A 22,515-nucleotide genomic window follows, 5' to 3' on the forward strand; every position below is an offset into this window, starting at 1 on the left:
ATGGGAAAAAATAATTGTGCTGTGAAAATTTCCTTTTCTTTTTTCCTGATTGCCCAAGAGGTACCCTTGCCTCTGGGCCTGGCCCACTACACCATCTCTGCTTGACCATTCATTTCTTTTTGAATCCTACCAAGAGATTAATGCTCAGCTCCTAAACGGTCACCAGGCACCTCTCACATGTTATATGCCCTGTCAGGGTAGAGTTACAAATCTTGACATGCAGGAACATGTGGTAGTTATGGTATTGCATTTCTCCCATAAAAGTGTTTATTTATTGTTATTACACCGAGCCTCAAAATTTCAAGTATAAGCTTCCCAATTAAATTAGAATTTCAGAAATGTGGCTATAAATCCAATTTCTGATAGTCATATAACTGAAAATGATTATAGAATCTTTCAACTGACACATTATCGTGAACAAGAAGTTAAAATTATAGATTACCACACCTTTCGAAAATCATTTCTTGTGTCCTTGTATGGGCGGCTCAGGCTACTTACAAGATCCATTATGTATCGCCATTCAAGGTAGTTTTGTATTTCTCTGTATAGTGGAACAACAATGACACTCTGTTGATGTAGCCAAACGTTTTGCAAACGGATTAACATTACAAGAAAAGCCTTCATATAACATTTGAGTTACTCAGTATACCTACCTAGCATTACGCTTGGTAAGAACAGCTTTAAGCTTGGTTAGGTATTCTGGAGCATAAACAATCACGTCTTCATCTTGCTGAACCGTAATTGCTACGGCTGCCATTATTTCATTGGTTAAATTTAACCAACTGAAGTCCTAGAAGAAAATGCTTGTGTGAGAGCTTCATGGCATTATTTGGTTGCCCAACCACAGATACTTATTTTAAGAATTCAAATGAGTGATCTGGTGTTAAAATGGAAATATCACAAATTGCAACTGGGGATCATTAATATCATATCATATGCTACAGATTAAACTTGGTTTAAATTCCTATCATAAATGCTAAGGGATAGGGATGTGAATCGTGTCCTCGATCGTCTTAACGATCGATTTCGGCTGGGAGGGGGAGGGAATCGTATTGTTGCCGTTTGGGGGGTAAAATATCGTGAAAAATCGTTAAAAATCGTTAAAAATCGAAAAACCCGGCACATTAAAACCCCCTAAAACCCACCCCCGACCCTTTAAATTAAATCCCCCACCCTCCCGAACCCCCCCCCCAAATAACTTAAATAACCTGCGGGTCCAGCGGCGGTCCGGAACGGCAGCGGTCCGGAACGGGCTCCTGCTCCTGAATCTTGTCGTCTTCAGCCGGCGCCATTTTCCAAAATGGCGCCGAAAAATGGCGGCGGCCATAGACGAAAAAGATTGGACGGCAGGAGGTCCTTCCGGACCCCCGCTGGACTTTTGGCAAGTCTCGTGGGGGTCAGGAGGCCCCCCACAAGCTGGCCAAAAGTTCCTGGAGGTCCAGCGGGGGTCAGGGAGCGATTTCCCGCCGCGAATCGTTTTCGTACGGAAAATGGCGCCGGCCATACACGTATAGCCGGTGCCATTTTCCGTACGGAAAATGGCGCCGGCAGGAGATCGACTGCAGGAGGTCGTTCAGCGAGGCGCCGGAACCCTCGGAAAATGGCGCCGGCAGGAGATCGACTGCAGGAGGTCGTTCAGCGAGGCGCCGGAACCCTCGCTGAACGACCTCCTGCAGTCGATCTCCTGCCGGCGCCATTTTCCGTACGAAAACGATTCGCGGCGGGAAATCGCTCCCTGACCCCCGCTGGACCTCCAGGAACTTTTGGCCAGCTTGTGGGGGGCCTCCTGACCCCACGAGACTTGCCAAAAGTCCAGCGGGGGTCCGGAAGGACCTCCTGCCGTCCAATCTTTTTCGTCTATGGCCGCCGCCATTTTTCGGCGCCATTTTGGAAAATGGCGCCGGCTGAAGACGACAAGATTCAGGAGCAGGAGCCCGTTCCGGACCGCTGCCGTTCCGGACCGCCGCTGGACCCGCAGGTTATTTAAGTTATTGGGGGGGGGGTTCGGGAGGGTGGGGGATTTAATTTAAAGGGTCGGGGGTGGGTTTTAGGGGGTTTTAGTGTGCCGGCTCACGATTCTAACGATTTATAACGATAAATCGTTAGAATCTGTATTGTATTGTGTTCCATAACGGTTTAAGACGATATTAAAATTATCGGACGATAATTTTAATCGTCCTAAAACGATTCACATCCCTACTAAGGGATCCATTTTCAAAAACTCACATACTGGGTAAGATAACATGACCAATTTACCTGGTTCTCTTTTACCGGATTTTCAGCTGCATCTAACCATTGGATTTGTGGATGAAAACCTGCCTATGTTTAACCGGCAAAAATTTGTTTAGGTAGATTTTAAGGATGTGCAGACAAAAAGTTTATGTTGATAAGTCCATAAGTTGAAAGTGAGGGTCAATTTCGGTCAATATGGACATATGGAGAATTCCATAAGTTGAGGCTATGTCCATACGTTCACCGGTTCCCTAAATAAAAATTTAAACCCCCCACCCTCCTTAATCCTACCCCAAGACTTACCAAAACTCCCTGGTGGTCCAGCGGGGAGTCAGGAAGCCATTCCTGTATTCCTTTGCGAGGAGCACGTGACGTCGGCGTCACGCGGACGTCACGTGATTCACCGCGCCTCCGCTCCGGGACCCCCGCTGGACCCAACCGGAACTTTTGGCCAGCTTGGGGGGGCCTCCTGACCCCCCCAAGCTGGCCAAAAGTTCCGGTTGGGTCCAGCTATGGCTATGGCTATGTTGAATAAGTTGGAAATCGCGATCGTTGCGCCTCATCACTTTTTTAAGTTAAAAAAAAAATAAGTTGCGTTTTACATATGCGTTCAAAACGAATGCACACCCCTAGTAGATTTAGGTCGGTCATTTGTATGATTGAAGCTGTGTGGCCAAATGTATCCAGTTAATGCCGAAAATGCAAAAGCCTGCCCCGAGAACTCCTCTGGCCTTGTCCCTTTTTTCACCAGATGAATTTGTGCATCTTGCAATTTAAGGTGCACAGATTTAGGGCCTGATTTATTAGGGCTTTATTTATAGATAAAATGCTTAGTAAATGAGGCCCTAAGTGGATCAGAGGGAGGAATTTTTAAACTGGTTAAATTTATCCAGCTAACTTCAAATCTTTTGAAAATTGAATGCTAGTCTTTTTTATTCTTATGGCTCCATTTTTATTGCGAATCCATTTTTTATTGAGACTAGAATTTTTTTTAAAGATAATTAGAAAATGTGTTGCATCATTGGAAAAATATGATATAGTGGCAGTTACAATAGTTTTAATTGGACCACAAAAACAAGTCTAGCATTTTAAAAGAACATGTTTTACGAGTAATTTCCCAGGAGCCACAAAACAGAAATATTGGTTGTATGCCTACATTTTTCAAGCTGTTCCTCTCACACCATCATACTCCTCCTCCACCCCATCCCCTATGCCATCTCCCCCTACATTCTCTGTCACACCATTTCCACATTCTCTCACACAGTCTCCATTCCACTCCCCCAGACTCCCTTCTCCCATGCTCTTTCTTTGCTCATCATACTTTTTTCTCCCCCGCTCTCTACACCCACCCCATGCCACTTCCCCATGCTCTCTCTTCTGCTTTTCCCCATGCACTGTTCAACTGATGGGCACCAGGCAGCAGAGTTAGGAGCCAGAGGAGAAATGAGAGGGAAAGGGGTCTGGCAGCATTGATAGGGCCACATGTGGCAGACTTTGGTCTTCAGTCAAGGGGGGGATGCACTCTGCCAGGGCACCTCAGTGATAGTCTCCACTCTGGATCATCATTGGTAGAGGCTGCCTGGCAGCAGCACCACCCCTTATATTATCAACCTGTCCTTCAGTAGCACTAGCACCTGCATGTGACACCACTACAGACGAATGGAAAAGCCTATAACACAAACATATTATTTTCATAAAACGTATTAAAAATTTACACCTAGATGTACTGCAGGACAGATTGGAGTTAGCCGGTTAGGTTATTTGGCTAACTCAGCTACATCCTGGAACATCCCCGAAGTGCCTCCCATTTATTGAGATACATTTTGTCCAGCTAATGACTTATCCGGATAATATTTATCCAGATAAGTGCTGATAATATTCAAAACTTGAATATTGATCTCTTTGTTTGCTAATGTGTCAAGAAAGCATGCTCTGTACCTTAATAACTAGTTCAAGTAAGTCAATAAAGATGACATTTATACACAAAATAGCAAGAAGTGTCCATAATGAAATATAATCAAAAAGGAAAAAAAAATCTTTTTGATTCTTCACAGTGAATTATTATTATTTTCCCTTTTTGATTTACACACAAATTGCCACATGCACTCCATAGAAACAATGGACCTGATGAATAAGTTTTTGCCATCAGAACAGGATGTATTGGAAATAGAGATGTGAATCGTGTGCCCGATCGTCTTAACGATCGGGTTCGGCTAGAGTGGGGGAAAAATCTGATCGTGGGTGATGTGGGTGATGTGAATCGGAATTGGTTCCGATTCACATCGTTACTTTTTTTTTAGGGAGGCCCGACCCTTTAAAATTAACCCCTTACCTTCCCCCACACTCCCGAACCCCCCCAAAGCTTTTTACGAGTACCTGGTGGTCCAGTGGGGGCGCGGGGATCGATCTCCTGCTCTCGGTCCATCGGCGCCATTTTGGCTGCCACTCAAAAATGGCGCCGAGGGCCCTTTGCCCTTACCATGTGACAGGGTATCCGTGCCATTGGCCGGCTCCTGTCACATGGTAGGAGCACTGAATGGCCGGCGCCTTCTTTAAATATGGCGGCGGCCATCGTTAAATATGGCAGCGGCCATCTTTAAAGATGGCACTGGCCAGCCAGTGCTCCTACCATGTGACAGGAGCCGGCCAATGGCACGGATACCCTGTCATATGGTAAGGGCAAAGGGCCATCGGGGTCATCTTTATGAGTGGCAGCCGATGGCCTGAGAACGGGAGATCGCTTTCGGGACCACCACTAGACCACCAGGTAATTTTAAAATGTTTTGGGGGGATCGGGAGGGTGGGGGAAGCTAAGGGGTCGTTTTTAAAGGGTCGGGTGGGTTTTATTTTTATCGGGCCATCGGCGCCATTTTTGAGTGGCAGCCAAAATGGCGCCGATGGACCGAGAGCGGGAGATCGGTCCCCGCACCCCCACTGGACCACCAGGTACTCGTAAAAAGCTTTGGGGGGGGGGGTTCGGGAGGGTGGGGGAAGGTAAGGGATTTGTTTTATAGGATCGGGGTGGGTTTAGGGGTTTTTTTGGTGTGCCGGTTTTCCCCGCCCTCCCCCCTCCCCCGATTTACGATTTTTCACGATAAATCGGGGGAATTTCTATTGTATCGTGACTCAACGATTTTTGACGATTTAAAATATATCTGACGATTGTTTTAAATCATCAAAAAACGATTCACATCCCTAATTGGGAACATCAACTCCTAAACGTGCAAAAGGGAGGGAAGGTTCTTGTATATTAGTGTGATTTGAACTAATGCACAGTTATGTGAAATAAGGTAATGTTACAATATTTTCTCTCTTTCTCTGTTCAGCACTTACTGCTTGGGACTAGACAAGGGGGTTGAGCTGATGTCATAAGACAAACCTTGCTTCTCTCTCTCTCTCTCTCTCTCTCTCTCTCTAGATCCCTGCCTGTTTGCTGCTCTCAATTTCACCTTCTGATCTGCCCGGCATCAGTGCTGCAGCTACTAATGAGACACTAGGCTTTTTTGGTTTACATAGATGTTTTGTTTTCTCAGATAAATAGCTGGGGTTTTTTTGGAACATATTACTAAGTGGCGTGTGCATTCTTTCAACAGGACTACTCACTTTGAACAAAAAGGTTAAACCGCAGCCTCCAACAGAATGAGAGACTCAGACAAGCTGTGATAAATTAGACTGATTGTTATTAAGTCAAACTTATCTGGCTGTATGCCATCTGGATCATCTTTTGGAAAGATGGGTTAAAAATTCAAATTATTTTTATTATTATCACCATTGTCAGTATTAAGAGATGTGCGTACTTCCCTAAAATAGGTTCACACAACTATTTATGGAAATTCTGTGGGCTTGCAAATATTTCTTTTTGTTTTTGTAAGGAGGGGTACTCAGGACCTGCCACAGATCATAAAATGTCCTTTTAGAGGCTTTTCCCAACATAGAATCCAATTGATTTTTACCTGCACACCTCTGGAAAATCTGCTGATTTTTGCAGACTTGATCCAGGTTGAATCTAACCACTGAGTTCAGATCCACACAGTCCTAGCCAGGTTTTGTCTTGCTGGCTGCTGTTACTGGGTGCGCGCGCGCACACACACACACACTACATATGAAGGGGCCTCAGCATTACTACACAAAATGATGTAACGTTTTTTGTTTTTTTTCAGAAAAGTTCTGTGTCTTCTGTACCAATGGGAACAAAATCTATTTTGTGATAGAATTACTTTGTATCTCTTGTGCATTTGTTATCTGTTGTGAACTCTGTTAATCAAGTAAAGGAATCACTTTAGAAAAGGAAGTGCCATTCTCTTTTGTTTTTCCACTGATAAAATCTTTTTCAACAGTGCCTGGTGCAAGAAACAGAGTCTGGCCGATGTCAACATGGTATGGAGGTTTGTGAAAAGTTATTCATGTCCTAAGACTTTCAGACTGGGCCTAGGTCCTACTTGGCACACGCTGGAGTACCAGTAGGTCATACTGTCCATAAGTTTTCAGTTCATTATTTTTCTTAAATGTGATCACGCCGGGTTCTTTATAACAAGCAGAGCCTCTCCTGCAGAAGTCTTTTTGAGAAATACATAGAGTGGGTGGGATTTCCTCAGGTAAAACAGTGCTTTCCCCAGAGAAATGGGCGTTTACCGTATTGCCTGCCCTACATGCAGGTAAAAATATGCACCTGGGGCTCTGTGTGCTTACTTTTACCCACAGTGACAAGAGGCATTTCAGAGGGCAGGGTTTCGCGTTTCTGCATGTCTGTTTGTATTTTCAAAATTATGTGTGTATTGTCCCTCAGAAAAGCTACCCTCACAAATTAGCATACTTTCCCTTTGAAAATTACAAAGTCTATGGGTAATTGACTTTGAATCTATGTGGACATTTGCAAAATTATCCCCATACCGGATATCTATATGGAAATACCTACAGTATCTGAATGTAATCTTCTTTGAAGTGCCTGAAAGGCAGAATATAAGTAGATAAATAAAATTATATATATATATATATATATATATATATGTGTGTGTGTGTGTGTGTATAATATATTGAATAGAAAGCTCTGTACAGTGTGATATGGCTTAGTATAATTTTTGCACAATCTTATCAGTAATTTCACAATGTTCTACCCTTTTCCCTAAAGGGAACCAAAACTGAAATTGCACAACTGAGAGTGCACAGGTCTGCTCCCTGTTGTGGGGGTGGGGGGATGGGAGGTAAGGGACGATTGGGGGGATAGGGGGGATGGGGGGGGGGGGGGGGTGACAGCACCAACAGTGTCTGAGGATGCTAGATAACTAAATCCGTCACTGGTGACATGGGAATTTCAAAGATTTCCTCTAGAGGAGAGGCTGGAGACCTCTTCACAGAAGCCTCTATCCTGGGAGAAGAAGATGAAGCAGAGTGGACTTTGTGAAGTCGAGCAATGGACCACAGATGTTTTTTGAAAGTTGGGCAGGTATAACTTTCGCGATAAAGGTAGGGGGTGGGGGGGGTGGGGAATTAGTTAGGGCAAGGGAGGGGAAGGGAGGGGAAGATGCAGGGGGTGGAAGGAAAGTTCCCTCCAAGGCTGCTCCAATTTCAGAGCGGCCTCGGAGGGAACGAAGGCAGGCTGCGTGGCTCGGCTCGGCGCGCGCGGCCTGCCGATTTTGCGCAGCCTTGCGCGCGCCGACCCCGGATTTTAAAAGATACGCGCGGCTACACATGTATCTATTAAAATCCGGCGTACTTTTGTTTGCGCCTGGAGGGCGTACTTTTATAAAATCTACCCCACAAAAGTCAGTAGGAGGCAACACCGTTCTGACCCTCCCCTTTACAATACAAAGAGACAGAACAGTGCTTACGATATAATTACATCCTGGTCAAAATGCTGGGTTAGGACAAACTATTTTGTAACAGTTTAAAGTAAATGGGCAGTCCTGCCACGACCCAACCCATTAGGCAACTGCAGGGCATTTTCACACAAATTACAGAGAAGCTTTCCCCGCAATGTCTTTGCTTTAAAGCTAACTAATAGTTGTCTTGGTCTATATTATAGTCACTCAGTACCACATCATCGATTATATATAATCTGGCCAGGGGGCACCTCTGATATTTTTCTGCTGCCCTTGCACTGCTCGGGAATCTTCAGTGAGGAATAGGATATGTTCCTTTCAGGAGAAAATGGAGGACTATAAATTGCTTTGTTTGTTTTTTGGTATGAAAAAATACTTGCACTGTGAGCTCTCTACAACAGTCGTACTACCTAACCTATTTTTCTTTTTAGGGTTGCAAGGTGATATTTTTTAGGGCTAAACTTGATCCTTGCTCTACAGGACATGAAAGTGGAACCAGACCTTCTTGTGGGCTCTTCTGTTTTGTTCCTCAAGTATCCTGAGAAGCAGTAATTATAGTAATGCTGTGTTGACAGTCTGAGTCTGAATATATTCATTTCTGGGCTGCCGTTTTCTGTCCCACCACAGCTCTGAATGGAATTTACATATTTTGATATACTGAACAGTAGCAATATGATAAGACTAGGTGCTTTAATGAACTGCTAGAACTGAAATGAAACATTGCTTAAGTGAGTTCTTGAATGTATCACTATTGGTGAGCAACGAACAAAACATTATTTAACTAATAAAGAAATAACAGACTACACCTTTGTGTCTTCTAAGAGCTTGGTATTAATTGATATCAGGTCTGCTGAAGAGGGAAAACTCACAGGTTCCTGAGGAACAGACAGATAAGCAGGTCTGGTATGGGATCTAGGTGTTTATTTCCAGGTTATACTAAGTAACAGCTACAAACAGATCAGCTTTGATTTTGGCAATAGGGAGCCAACAATTCCTCTCCTGAACTAAGGTTTCACTACATTTTTTTCTTCCTGATATTAATTGTCCCTAATTTTATTCCTTACTGCAAGCCACTACAAATATCAAGTCCACTTTACCTATTCTCTACATTGTTTGCCTCTTCAGCTATTTGTCTTCTACCCTGTGCACTGGTCTTGAGCGTCAAAGGCTTCTTCCTCTCATCTGGCCATCTCCACTCTCCCTGAGGACATCTCATCCTCATTACTGTCATCATCCCTCTTCTACATATTCTCCTGCTCCTCCTCTCCCTCCTTCTTTCAGCCTGCGATACCAATCCCAATCCTGGCCCTTCAAGGCAACTGTTACTCTATCTGTGCACATCAAACTGTTATCCCTCAACCTTACCTTTATCCTCTCCTCTGTCCTCCTTCTCTCATTTTCTCACATTCCCCGTGGAACGCCCAGGCCTGGCACGACCAGGTGTGCATACCATGCATTTCCACAGAGCGGCACACCTGGGGGCGCTGGGCCAGCGGCAGCAGGAGAGGCTGCAGGGCCACCAGCAGACTTCAACCCATCGGCAGCTGAAGAAGGCCACCGGCGGGTTGAGCTCCGCTGGCGGCCTCTTTCCTTCTTCAGCTGCCGGCGGCCTGTGGTCTCTCTCCATCCTCGCTGCTGAGGTTAAGTCCCACTGGTGGCAAGGAAGGAGAGAGGCCGCAGGGCACCGGCGACTGAAGAAGGAGAGAGGCCAGTGGCGGTTAAGTTGCACTGGTGGTGAGGAAGGAGAGAGGTTGCCAGCAGAGCTCAACCTGCCGGCGGCTGAAGGAGAGGCCCCATATTTTTGTGTGCACTTGTGCCTGCGCACAACGTCCGCTCCTCCCCCCAAGCAGGAAGGCCGTTGGACTGTGGTGAAGCTCATCTCACCACAACCAGATGACAATAGGAGACAAGGTATATATTTGTGTGAGTTTGTATGTGTGTGTGAGTGAGTGAAAGCCTGTGTGTGTCTGTAAGAGCATGTGTGTATGTGTCTATGTGAGAGCATCTGTGTGTGTCTGTGTGAGAGCCTATGTATGTGAGTGTGTGTGTGTCTGTGTGACCGCCTATGTGTCTGTACGAGTGCATATGTGTCTGTGTGAGAGCCTATGTGTGTGTTTGAGTGTGTCTATTTGACAGTCTATGTGTGTGTGTGTCTGTGTGACAGCCTATGTGTCTATGTGAGCACATATGTGTGTGTGAGAGCCTATGTGTGTGTTTGTGTGTCTATTTGAAGTCTATGTGTGTGTGTGTGTGTGTGACAGCCTATGTGTCTATGTGAGCACATATGTATCTGAGAGCCTGTGTACTTGTGTGTCTGCTTGTGAGAGTCTATGTGTCACATAAAGGCTCTCACAGGCACACACACATATAACACATACATAATGTATCTGTGAGGGAGAAGGAGCCTATGTATGTGAAAGAGAGAATGTGTGAGAGAATGAATGTGTTATTGTGCATGTGTGAGAGGGAAGATAAAAATTTGTACAGCCCTTCCTTCCCCAATCCACAATGATCTCAGGGTGACTGGAAATCAAAAGATACCAGGTATGGAGAGCATTTTAAATCCTTATTAGTTTTAATTATTGGGAGTAATTTGATGTTTCTGCTCTTTTGAAATATTTAATTTTGGGGGAAATAGAACATTTTTTAATTATTGTATTTTTTATTCATCAGATGTTTTGAAATATTTTATTAGAGTTTGGGAAATTTTGGATACTCTTATTCATTAACTGGTTTGAAATATTTATTCTTTTTACGAATGTGATTTTACTATTATGACTGATGTTTTATATTTCTTGATTTTATTATTTAATGTTTTATGAAGAATGGTAATGTTCCTGTTTTTACATTCTTGCTCTGCATGTAGAGGTTGGCTTGTTGTGGGTTCCAGTTCAGTTCTTCTCAGCATGTTTCTACTTTATACTTTTGATACTCTTCATTCTGTATTTGGTGAGGTTCTGTCCGTGTTTTGCGTATGTGACCGAGATGAGGGGGTGGGGGCGTTATCAGTTTTTAAAAATATAGATTGTAAGAGGGAGCTGGGCTTTATTTGATGGGCCAGGACAGAGACTGAATGAATCATGTGGGGGAGGGCAGCACAGTAATTGTTCGCACAGGGCAGCAAAAGACCTAGCACCGGCCCTGGGAATGCCTATTCTATTACTAATAAGCTTGCCTGCATTCATGACCTCTGTCTCTCATAATCTTCACCTTCTCACCTTGACTGAGTTGGCCTTTCCGCTGAGTTGCTGCACTCTGTCGTGGAGTTTATCTTCTCCACCTCCACCTTAAACCCACTCCTTTTATTTCCTTCAAAGTCCAATTCATCTGCCTATTCGCCCCACTACCTCTCCAGATAGTTTTCATTTATTGACCCCCTGCTTCCTTTCTTACTGATTTTGACCCCTGGATTTCCTTTTTCCTTGAATTATCTCCCCCTTCCCTTATTCTTGGGGGACTTTCTTCCCAACTGATGACCCCTCTGACTCATATGCCTCAAAGCTCCTTGCTTTAATCTCCTCATTGACCTCCACCTCTGCTCTTCTGCCCCTTGTCCTAGCTCTTTCTTTCAGCTGCTGTCTCTTAAGCTTCTTCCATTTTCTGACCATCATCTGATAAATTTCACATTTAACCACTTTTCTCCACAGGTTTGCCCAGTCATCACCACCATCTTTAGGAATCACCAGGGTATTGAATGTTGTTCTCTCTCCATTATTATCTCATCCCTAGTCTCCTTCACTATATTATCAGAATCTGTTGATAAGGCAGTTTCCTTTTATAACACTATACTCACTTTCGGTTCAGTTGCGCTTGCCCTATCCCTTCCCGATTCAAGAAAGCATGTGACAAATGCATGGAGATCTCTGAGAGAGTGATGGGAATTGTAAGGGCTAGATAAATTAGACAGATGGACAGACTAGATGGGCCATATGGTCTTTTTCTGCCATCATGTTTCTGTCAAGTGTACCAAACTCCAGTCTTGACTCACCACCAGAATTTGCTTCCTATTTTCCTGTATTTGTTCTGATTCTGGCTAAAATTCCATGGCTATGCCAACTTCATATATTTCAAATTCATGCTGACCTTCTTCCAGTCTTCTGTTTCTATTGCTAAGCAAGAATACTGATAAACTCCCTTGCCATCTTTATGCCACACTCAACTCCCTCCTCAAACTGCCTCCTCCTTCACTCACTGCCCAGATTATGACTATTTCTATGACAAAGTTCACAAAGTTCACAAAATTAATCTGGAGTTGTCTACCAGGTCACTTCCTTCACTCCTATTATCCTCCTGTTTTTTGGCACCTGTCACCCTCTCCTTCTTTTCTGAAATCACAGAGAAGGAATTTTGGTGATCTTTTCTCCTCCTGCATGCTCCTCTGACCTATTCCCACCCAGCCGTTCTGCTCTATTTTCCCTGCAGTCATCCCTCTATCTGTCACAATCTGGCTGCCTTCAAACATGCAGCAATTATACTACTCTTCAAAAAACCCTCACTTGATCCTATCTTCCCATCTATTGTCCCATCTCTTTCCTCCTTTTCACATTCAAACTACTTGAATGTACCATTCATCCAGGGCTGGTGGAAGCATTAGGTGGGGTAGGTGGTGGCCTAGGGCACCGGAAGTGCGCAGGGTGGCAGAGTAGCTTTTAAGGGTGGCAGTTTTGAAAGGACGGACAAGATGAGAAGTGGCACAAGTGAGGCATGGAGCTAGAGGGCGTTTTCCATTTTAGGGTATGTATTTCTTTGAGGAGCTTGGGTTGTTTGTTGTGTGCAATTTGAGAGAGAGAGAAAGAGAGAGAGAGAGAGATTAAGTGTCAATATCACTTCCACTGGCACTCCTTTCATCTCCACTGTCTTCGCTTTCTTTCATCTCAAACCATTCTTAATTCAATCTGTCTTTTACTCTCTATATTCCACAGAAACCGCCTTGCTAAAATCTCTAATGACCTGTTCGTGGCCAAAGCCAAGGGTCTTTACTTGATCCTAATCCTCTTTGACCAATTTAATGCTTTTGACACTGCTGCACACCATCTACTCCCTAATAATCTGTCCTGTCCTGTCAGGAATCCGTTTTGTTGTGTTCTATTCTAGCCTGTCCCATTGCACTTTCAATGTGACCTCTGGTAGATCCTCCTCTACTGTTACCCAGTGACCCACTATCAATTGATGTGTCTCATGGCTATGTCCTAAGCCCTCTTTTCTCATTCTATTGGTGCTCTGATCTCCCATGGTTTTGCGTACTATCTGACTACACCAGAAATTTCATCAGGAACCTGGTACCAAATCTCAGCCTGCTTCTCTGACATTTCCACCCGGATGTCCCACCACCACCACTTTAAATTTAAAATGACCAAGACAGCACTTATCTTTTCCCCCAAACCCACCTACCTTCCCCTTTCTCCATTTCTGTGGATAACAATGTCAACTTCCCCTCTGAAATATTCTCAAAGATGTTGACTAGGTTCATCTCCAGGACCAATCCCTGGGCAAATAAGAAGGGGATTATGGTCCTCATCTGCTCTCATATTCTACATAAAATTTGGAGTGTCAAAGAGGGGAAAATACAAGCCAAGAGGCAGAGAATGGTGGTACAATTGCATCGGGTGTCCAAAAAGGCTGTGGTAAACAGCATGAAATGGTTAAAACCCTCAGAGGTATGGCATCATTAAGCTTTCAAGAAGACTGGTGTAACCAGTATGAAGCAGCCATGGATATAACCTTCAAATCATAGATATGGCTATATAAGGCTCACAACAAGGATTGGGTAACCTGCACAAAGCAGCCAATAATTCTATGCTATCAATGAGCATGATTTAGACAGATATGGAAGAGCTGTGGTAGGAGCAGGGAAGTGTTGAATGGGGGGTGTGTGGTGGATGCTGCTGGTGTCAATTTGGCTATTAGGAATCAGTTTGCCTATCTACCCAGAGTGGTAGAAATCAAGTGGGGAAGTCAATTGGCCTTTATCTACCATCATTTTATTATGTAACTATGGGCATGGGTGTCCACAGGTGCACATGTGCTAGTCCAGGAATAGAGCAGGTATGGGTCATAGGCAAGCAGGTCCAATCCAGAACCAAGCAAAGGGCTAAAGTTCTGTGGTGATATATAGCTAGGCAGCGTTTGAGTTGCTGGGAACACATCTCTGTTCCAGCAACTCCTTTTCACTGATCCTCCAACCAATCCAGCTCCTTGGTTTTGGACGTTATCAGTGAGGCCATTCTACCTAGTGCTTTTGTCTTGTCCTGTGTTCTTAGATTAGTCAACTAGTCAAGGCATCCAATCCTTTTATTTATCTGGCTATCTTCGGCTCTCCTTAGTCAGATAAGTCGCCACAGCACTATGCCAGATATTTGTCACCACTTAGCCGGATAAGCCAATATGTATGCGGGTATGTTTAAAATAATGCCACATGTTTTTTGATTTTGCAAACATGTTGGGTAGACTTCCGTGTATTTTATATTGTATACCTGCATTTGTATGTATGATATAAAATACATGTGTATACACAGGTGCGTCCATTCAGTTGTGTATATGGGCGCACTTGCATGTTTTAAAGTTACCCTTTTATTCTTTATTGATTTGTTTTAGAATTTACATGTTGATAACAGCTGGATTTTGTTGATGATTTGAATTTTTCTAGTATATACTTAATTCTCTTGTATAGGACATACCCATCAGCATTAACATAAGAACATGCCATACTTGGTCAGACCAAGGGTCCATCAAGCCCAGCATCCTGTTTCCAACAGTGGCCAATCCAGGCTATAAGTACCTGGCAAGTACCCAAAAATGAAGTCTTTCCCATCCTCTAATGCTAGCAATAGCAGTGGCTATTTCTAAGTCAACTTGATTAATAGCAGGTAATAGACTTCTCCAATAACTTATCCAAACCTTTTTTAAACCCAACTACACTAATCTCTTACCCTGGCTACAAATTCCAGAGTTTAATTGTGCGTTGAGTGAAAAAGAACTTTCTCTGATTAGTTTTAAATGTGCTACATGCTAACTTCATGGAGTGCCCCCTAGTCCTTCTATTATCCGAAAGAGTAAATAACCAATTCACATTTACCCATTCTAGTCGCTTTAAATTTCTAGTCGCTTTAAATTTCAAAGAATGTGCTTTTAGGTATGTTTTGAGAGTTGATTACTTGAATTTTCCATGGGGATAGGCCATCAGATAACCACTCCTCTGTGCAAATGAATTACTTGCTCACTATTGGCACTATAGGGAAGAAATGTCACAAATTTGCACACCTGAAATCTGGTAGTCTTATTCTAACCCCATCATGGGGTTAGAGACAAAGTTATTGCTAGTAAAAAAAGAGAAGTCCATGAATGGTTACTTTAGAATCCGTGGAGGTTTGGTGGTGGTTGGGGTGATGTAAACTAGCAGTCTGCCTTTTTTCTCCAATAAGCATATGGAGAGAGTTCAGACTTCATCTGAACAAGATTAAATAATTCATACTTGTGAAGGTTCCATACTTACTGTGCATGCCATAGTGCCAAACTGGTGATCTCTGGATTTGAACTTATAATCTATTAGTTTTAAACCAGGGACTTTACTGCTGTGTTAAAGGAGCAGTTCCCCTACCTAAAAGGAGCTAGCTAGCTACCTAAGGATCTGATTCACTAAAGCTTTTCTCCCGTTCTGTATCTATGGGAAAAATGCTTAGAGACTCAGGTCCTAAGTTAGTTGGAGAATCCTATCAAGAGTCCTGTTGCTCATATCAATCTCCTTATTATACCTCCCTGTCACAATACTGAACACTGACAGCTTAATTCTGCAGATACTATAGGTTTTATGTTGCCTAACAACTAAAGAATCATAGATGCTAACATGAAAACACAAGATTATTTGGATCGAAAATTTGTAGCTTACTGCTACTTTCTACTTAGGAGTGTAATTCACTCAATGTAGTAAACATGGCAATACTTAGTCGAGAACAAGTAATGTATATTCAATCAAGCTAGCTCTACATTTTCCCGACTTTCAACTTCTCCTCAAAAGGGATCTTCACCTATTTTCAATAATAGATTTTCACCCACCTAGACTAAAGAGAATATAATTAGTTTTGAACCTGATTTTTCAATCCCCAATGAGTTATAATGTAGCCCTTAAAAAGGCATATTCTCCTTGTCAGCTTCTCTTTTCCTTTATGTAATCCTGTCTTTACTGCATGCCTGACTTAAAGCTGATTGTTTTCTTTTGTTGTTCTTTCAGGTGTCGGGGATCACACCTTTTCTCTGTTTAGTCCTTAAAATGTCATTTAATGCTTCCACTGGTAAAGGCTGCAACATAGCCCTCTTTCTCTCTCTCTCTCTCTCACACACACGGCCTGCAGTGAAGTCTAAAGTGTGTGAAGGTTCCTTTTTAATCATTACTTAGAAAAGTGATTTATGAGCCTGAGATTAAAGTGCTTAACAGTCATGCTAAGTAAGATATTCACAAAATGATTTAGCCTAAGCAATAATGTTGAAAAGGATGTTATTTATTTCAAAGGAGAGCAACATTTTCCACTTAAATTATGCAGATAAGCTACTCTATTAAGAATAATATTGTTGCTGTACATGCAAAATAAAATCAACTATGATAAAGATAAAAGTTGAGTAACATAATACAGTACATTGAACTTAGATATTCCCGGTGGAAAAATTTCCATGGGCTAGCCTGACCAGAGGCTTGATTCCAAAACAGGCATGGGATTTTAACTAGTACTGTGTATTATTTGAAAGGATATAAATTGTGGTTTCAAAACTGATCAGTTTAATGCTGCAAGTGGATCAGTGCCAGCTATTCAAGTGTGGTTTGTACAGCCTCTCAGACTCAAAATGTTCTTAAAAGTTTTAACCAGTGCTACTTTAATAATGATTTACACAGCATTGGATCAGTTGCAAAGTATGTTTTTAGCTGCTACTTACCTGGCCATTGACAACCAATGAGAAATTGTTTTGGACTTCTGCTAATGTCATTTTGTTATATAGTAGCATTGGATCATTTCTATCTTCAGGCTTAGCTGTTATCTGCAGAAAATAAACACAAACAGTTTGGTAATGTTAATCATTTTGGAAGGGGTTGTAAAAGCATGTGCACAATTGCAAACTCGTGCAAGTGAAAGTACAAAACAAACAAATGAGAGTAAAATGAAAGCACCAAGGACCTGAGTTCAAAGTTTGTGCTTCATAACTTTGCATTTTATGCATAAGTTCCAGTATACATGGCAGGCATCAGTCAAAAAGAAAAAGGACACATTATGTAGACATCTGCCTTCTTAGTAGCAGGCATGTGGCGAGGAAAAGCCAATAACATTTTATGTATGCGTCACCAACACATTTTAGCTATAACAGGTACTGTAAATCACTCGCTGTCTAATCTTAACCTGTAACCTCAAAAGTTGCCCTGAATAACCTTCTGAAGGTTCCTGTACTTGTCTCCAATAAATACACTTCCCCATAGCCCCGTTTATTGTGTATGTTGCCTTGACTAGATTGTGAGCTCCATGGAGCAGGGACTGTCTCTGATGTGTATCTGTATGGGCATGCATGCAGCTTTCAAAATATCATTAGCTGCAGCCCTCAAACATGAATGTGGTTTCTCCTCTGGATGGATATTACCAGCAGAAAAGACCCATGCAAAGAACCTCTCTGCAAGGATCCAGAAGAATAACAGTAAAATCAAGACTATTGCAGGTGGCCTTTGGAGGAAAAAAAGTGGCCAAAAGTAAATAAGGGACCATGGACCTGAAAGAGATGATAATAGAACCAGAGACACAGGCTTAAAAGTGCTTAAGTATTACATTTTGTCAATACAGAGATTAGAATTAACAGTTTAAAAATGATCATCATTGAACCTGCCCAGATGGCCACATTTTTATTGCTATATAGGATCCACGGAGGGTAATTTTCAAGTGTGCGTAAGTGAGTACATACACACATAATATGAAGTGCCTAAAGTTACACCAGGATTTTATAAATTGCTTGGTAGGAGCCACCAAGTCTATAAAATAACCCATTTCTTATTTTTATTTTATTTTATTATTTCTATTCCACCTTTCAGCACTTCACAGCAGATCACATTCAGGTACTGTAATCATATATATATGTATGGGATCTGCATAGTTTTTACACCCATTTTGTAGAAGTTGACGTATATATTTTACATGCTAAATAGTTGTAACATGAGTGTGCAATAACCCAGAATTTATGCATAGACAGGTATTTTATAAAGTTGGATATACAGTATGCACCTACCCCATTTTTGAAATATTTACTTGAGCAGATACTTCTATCCACCAGTTCACCCAAACCTCCACCATGTCACTTAGACTCTCCTCCAGTTCACCTAAACCCCACCATAACAATGCAGACAAAATACAAAGGCAACAACTCTATATGTTAGAAAAGTAAACAAGAGTAAGAGGAAAAAGAAACCGATCTGGTTCTCTAAGGAAGTGGCTGAAAAAATAAAGACAAAAAGAACAGCATTCAAGAAGTACAAAGGATCCCAAAAAAAGGAACACAGAGAAGAATATCTGTTAAAACTGAAGGAGATGAAGAAAGAATTAAGGAAAGCAAAAGGTCAAGCGGAAGAAAGGATGGCCAAAGAGGTAAAAGGAGGAGACCAGGGGCGCATTGGCCTATCGGGGGATCGGGCATGCCCCAGTGGGCCTTTCTGCCTAGTCACATGGTCTCCCACAGCTCCTGCCCTGCCTAATTTGACAACCGCCAGACTGCAGGCACCACAGAGTTGTCTGCGGGCTTCGAGAGCTGGGGACACTTTCTGCCGGCGCTGCCTTGCAATTTTGCACCATGCCCAGCCCCTGACTAATTGTAGAACCACGGGCTGGGCATGGTGCAAAATTGCAAGGCAGTGCCGGCAGAAAGTGTCCCCAGCTCCCACAGCCTGCAAACAAGCAATAGAAGAAGAGGCCTGGAAAGGATCTGCCCCAATCCTCCCAACCAGGGCCGAGAAAAAGGCCCAGAGGGGCTACCGACACTAACTCTCCTGCCAACGACCAATGAAAAAAACCCAACAGGGCCGCTGGCAAAAGTCTTCCCACCTGCGGCAGTACCTCAATGTACACACGCCCTTCCTGGCTATTTAAAATGTGTGCAGCCCACTTACGCGCTTATGTGGTCATTTTTGCATGATCAGGGCTTTTAAAATCTACATCTATTTTTTTTTTTGCTTTATTTCTATATCTTTGTATTTTTATTTTGTATAATATTTATCATTGATAGATTCTATTTATTTTAGTTATATCAATATTAGAACTTTATTCTTCTTTATATTTTTATCAATTATTTTCTTGGTATGGTTTTCCCTGATTTTTTTAAATCTATTTAGATTTATGATTTCTCTGTATTATATTGCTGTAAAATTTTCTATTTGTTTGTTTACATCATTTGACCATCATCTTCTGGAGCTGTTTCAAGACAGACTGCATGAATCCACATGACTCCAATAAAAAGGAGGAACACATTATGGGGACAACCAGCCTGTAATCAGATAAAGCAGTCATGTCAGACTCTAAAAGTGGACTTTGAATTTTACATTTTTACATTTTTTTTGTGTCCTCTAATGTATGTTTTGTGATTGTTTTGGACACCTCAGCTTAAATAAGATCATTTAGATTTCACCCCTGATGTAGGCAATCTACTGAAACAGGACCATGTTGGGTGTTGGTTGATAATTTTTATTGGTCTTTCTGTATTATTCATTTATGTATTTACTACTTAGTTTTTAAATTAAAATAACCTTTGATTTAAATGAAAGTTTAGCAATTGGGTATTTTTATTTAAACTTATAGCTGAAACACCAAGAACATATTGGGGCAGATTTTAAAATGTACGCACGCGGCTTACATTTGTGCACAATACCCGGCGCGCTCAAATGTACGCACGATTTTATAACATGCGCGCGCAGCCGAGCGCATGTTATAAAATCAGGGGTCGGCGCGCGCAAGGGGGTGCACACTAGTGCACCTTGTGCGCGCCGAGCCCTCGGGGAGACCAGCTGGCTTTCCCCGTTCCCTCCGAGGCCGCTCCGAACTTTCCTTTCCCCTCCGAACTTTCCCTTCCCCTCCGAGGCCACTCCGAACTTTCCTTTCCCCTCCGAACTTTCCTTTCCCCCTCCACCTTCCCCTCCCTTCCCATACCTGTTCCACCCCCCAGCCTGAAACACCCCCCCCCCCATACCTCTATCTGACAAGTTCCGCCTGCCAGAGGCAGGCGGAACTTGCGCGCGCCAGCCAACTGCCGGCAAGCGATCTCCCGGCCCAGTGGAGCGGGGGCGGCCTCTAGTCACGCCCCCGCTCCACCCCCAGACCGCCCATTTTTTCAAGCCCCAGGACTTACACGCGTCCCGGGGCTTTACGCGCGCCACCGGGCCTTTTGAAAATAGGCCCGGCGCACGTAGGGCTTTTCAAATCTGCCCCATTATTTTCCTTATGTTGGATATTGGCAGTGTACTCTACTCAGCACTGTATAAGTATCTACATTTTAATACAGTAAATGACAACCCCAAGAAACTTACTATCTTGGTAGGTAGATGAAGCTATGGAAAATAAAGTGACTTCAGATCGAAATGTTAGAAGCATTTGTAAACATCTTAAAGAAAGAGAAAGATTTAATTACATTGGCAATTTCTTTCTCTAACGCAATAACATTTTCCAATTCAGCTCTGATCTGGGTTTCATTTGATGTAAGATTTCTTTCCTGGCGGATAAGTTTAGCCACAGCAACCATGAAATTTACGTAAGCTGTGCATGCCTGTAAGGAAAAATGCAAACAGAAGTTAACAAGCTTTAAAAAACACATGCAAAATGCCTCAAAAATGCATTTTATTTTACATGAATTGCTGTTCTTTCAGAGATAATCTTCCCCACTATAAAATTTTACATTGCTTCAATACTGGCAGACAAACTGTAGAAATATCTTGTTCTGTGCTGCAGTGCCGAGTCCAACTAGCTGTATTAGTCTTGGAGAAACTGGTCTTTGCAGTTTGTAATACATTTTATGAAGACGGAAATGAGACTTACTCTTCTGTTCTATTTTATAAACTGCCTTATTCCCCCAAAATAGGGATCCAAAGTGGTTTATATAAAAAATATAATATACCACTATAGCATAATATTATAAATACCAAAAAAAATCATTTGGCACAGACCTAGCACATCCCTACTTTCACTAGAGAAGTTGTAAGCTGCATTGCATAACTAAACAATAACACTATCTCCTATCATCATTACAATAAAACCCCTACCACATCAATACAAACTATACAACATAATAAGTTGCACCATAATAAGTATAAAACAATAAATAACAGTAATCACAGTATAAGCAAAAGTATTCAATAGCAATATGTAGTATCCATAGCTCAGGTACAAACTGCAAACTGCAAAGAATATGGGTCAGTGCAAATTAACAGCTTAAATAGCAATATTGTCATATTATCATGCTAATTCTTTGGTTTTGTTGCTTCCTCTTTTCATCCTGCTCTTAGTAGGGATATGCTGCAGGGACAGATTTGTCCAAGTCGGTATTCGTATTCGTCGGGACCCAAATTTGTTGCATTCGTTTTTGGGGGACCCCGCTTCTCATTAAAGTTGAATAAAACCCCATCCCAACCCTTTAAATTTAATTAACTACAACCCCCCACCCTCCTGACCCCCCAAGGCTTGCCAAAAATCCCTGGTGGTCCAGCGGGGGTCCTGGAGCAATCTCCTGCACTCGGGCCATCGGCTGCCAGTATTCAAAATGGCGCCGATAGCCTTTACCCTTACTATGTCATGAGGCTACCGGTGCCATTGGTCGGCCCCTGTCACATGGTAGGAGCAATGGACGGCCAGCGCCATCTTGTGCTCCTACCATGTGACAGGGGCCGACCAATGGCACCGGTAGCCCCTGTGATATAGTAATGGCAAAGACTATCAGCGCCATTTTGAATACCGGCAGCCGACGGCCCGAGTGCAAGTGATCACTCCAGGACCCCCATTGGACCAACAGGGACTTTTGACAAGTCTTGGGGGGGTCAGAATGGTGGGGGTTTTATTCATTAATGATACATTGCATTCGTGGGGGTTCGCCATACGTTTCGGAACCCCACGAATGCAACGAATAGGGACCTATATGTTGCGGATTGTGCATTCGTTCAAAATGAATGCACATCCCTAGCTCTTAGGCTTCCTTTGTTTGTCATTAATTTTTGTTTGTACACTTTCAGTAATATGCTCCTTGATTTTTAAATTCCCCCATTCTGTACTTTTAAATGCTGTATATATATTTTAAATGTTTCACAGTGATACCTGGATAGGGTTTTGATGGATCAGCGTATTACACTTAATTTACTTATTTGCTCCCATTAGTATGAATCTAACTGTGAGAAGATCTCTAAACATGAATACAGTGGTTCCCTGTTACGCCCGTCGGTCACAGACAGCTGCGATCACTTATGCTC

At 42.7% G+C, this 22,515-nt stretch overlaps 1 protein-coding gene across 1 annotated transcript in view; it reads right to left on the reverse strand.

Annotated features, from left to right (window-relative positions):
* LOC115082383 (neprilysin-like) overlaps positions 1-22,515 on the reverse strand; it is an 86,826-nt gene that overhangs the window by 40,045 nt on the left and 24,266 nt on the right. The window contains 4 exon segments of the mRNA XM_029586609.1: positions 448-541; positions 654-790; positions 16,977-17,078; positions 20,691-20,825. Coding sequence (XP_029442469.1) covers positions 448-541; positions 654-790; positions 16,977-17,078; positions 20,691-20,825 — 468 coding nt within the window.

This window comes from Rhinatrema bivittatum, unplaced genomic scaffold, assembly GCF_901001135.1.
Source record: "Rhinatrema bivittatum unplaced genomic scaffold, aRhiBiv1.1, whole genome shotgun sequence".
In the NCBI taxonomy this organism is placed as follows: Eukaryota; Metazoa; Chordata; class Amphibia; order Gymnophiona; family Rhinatrematidae; genus Rhinatrema; species Rhinatrema bivittatum.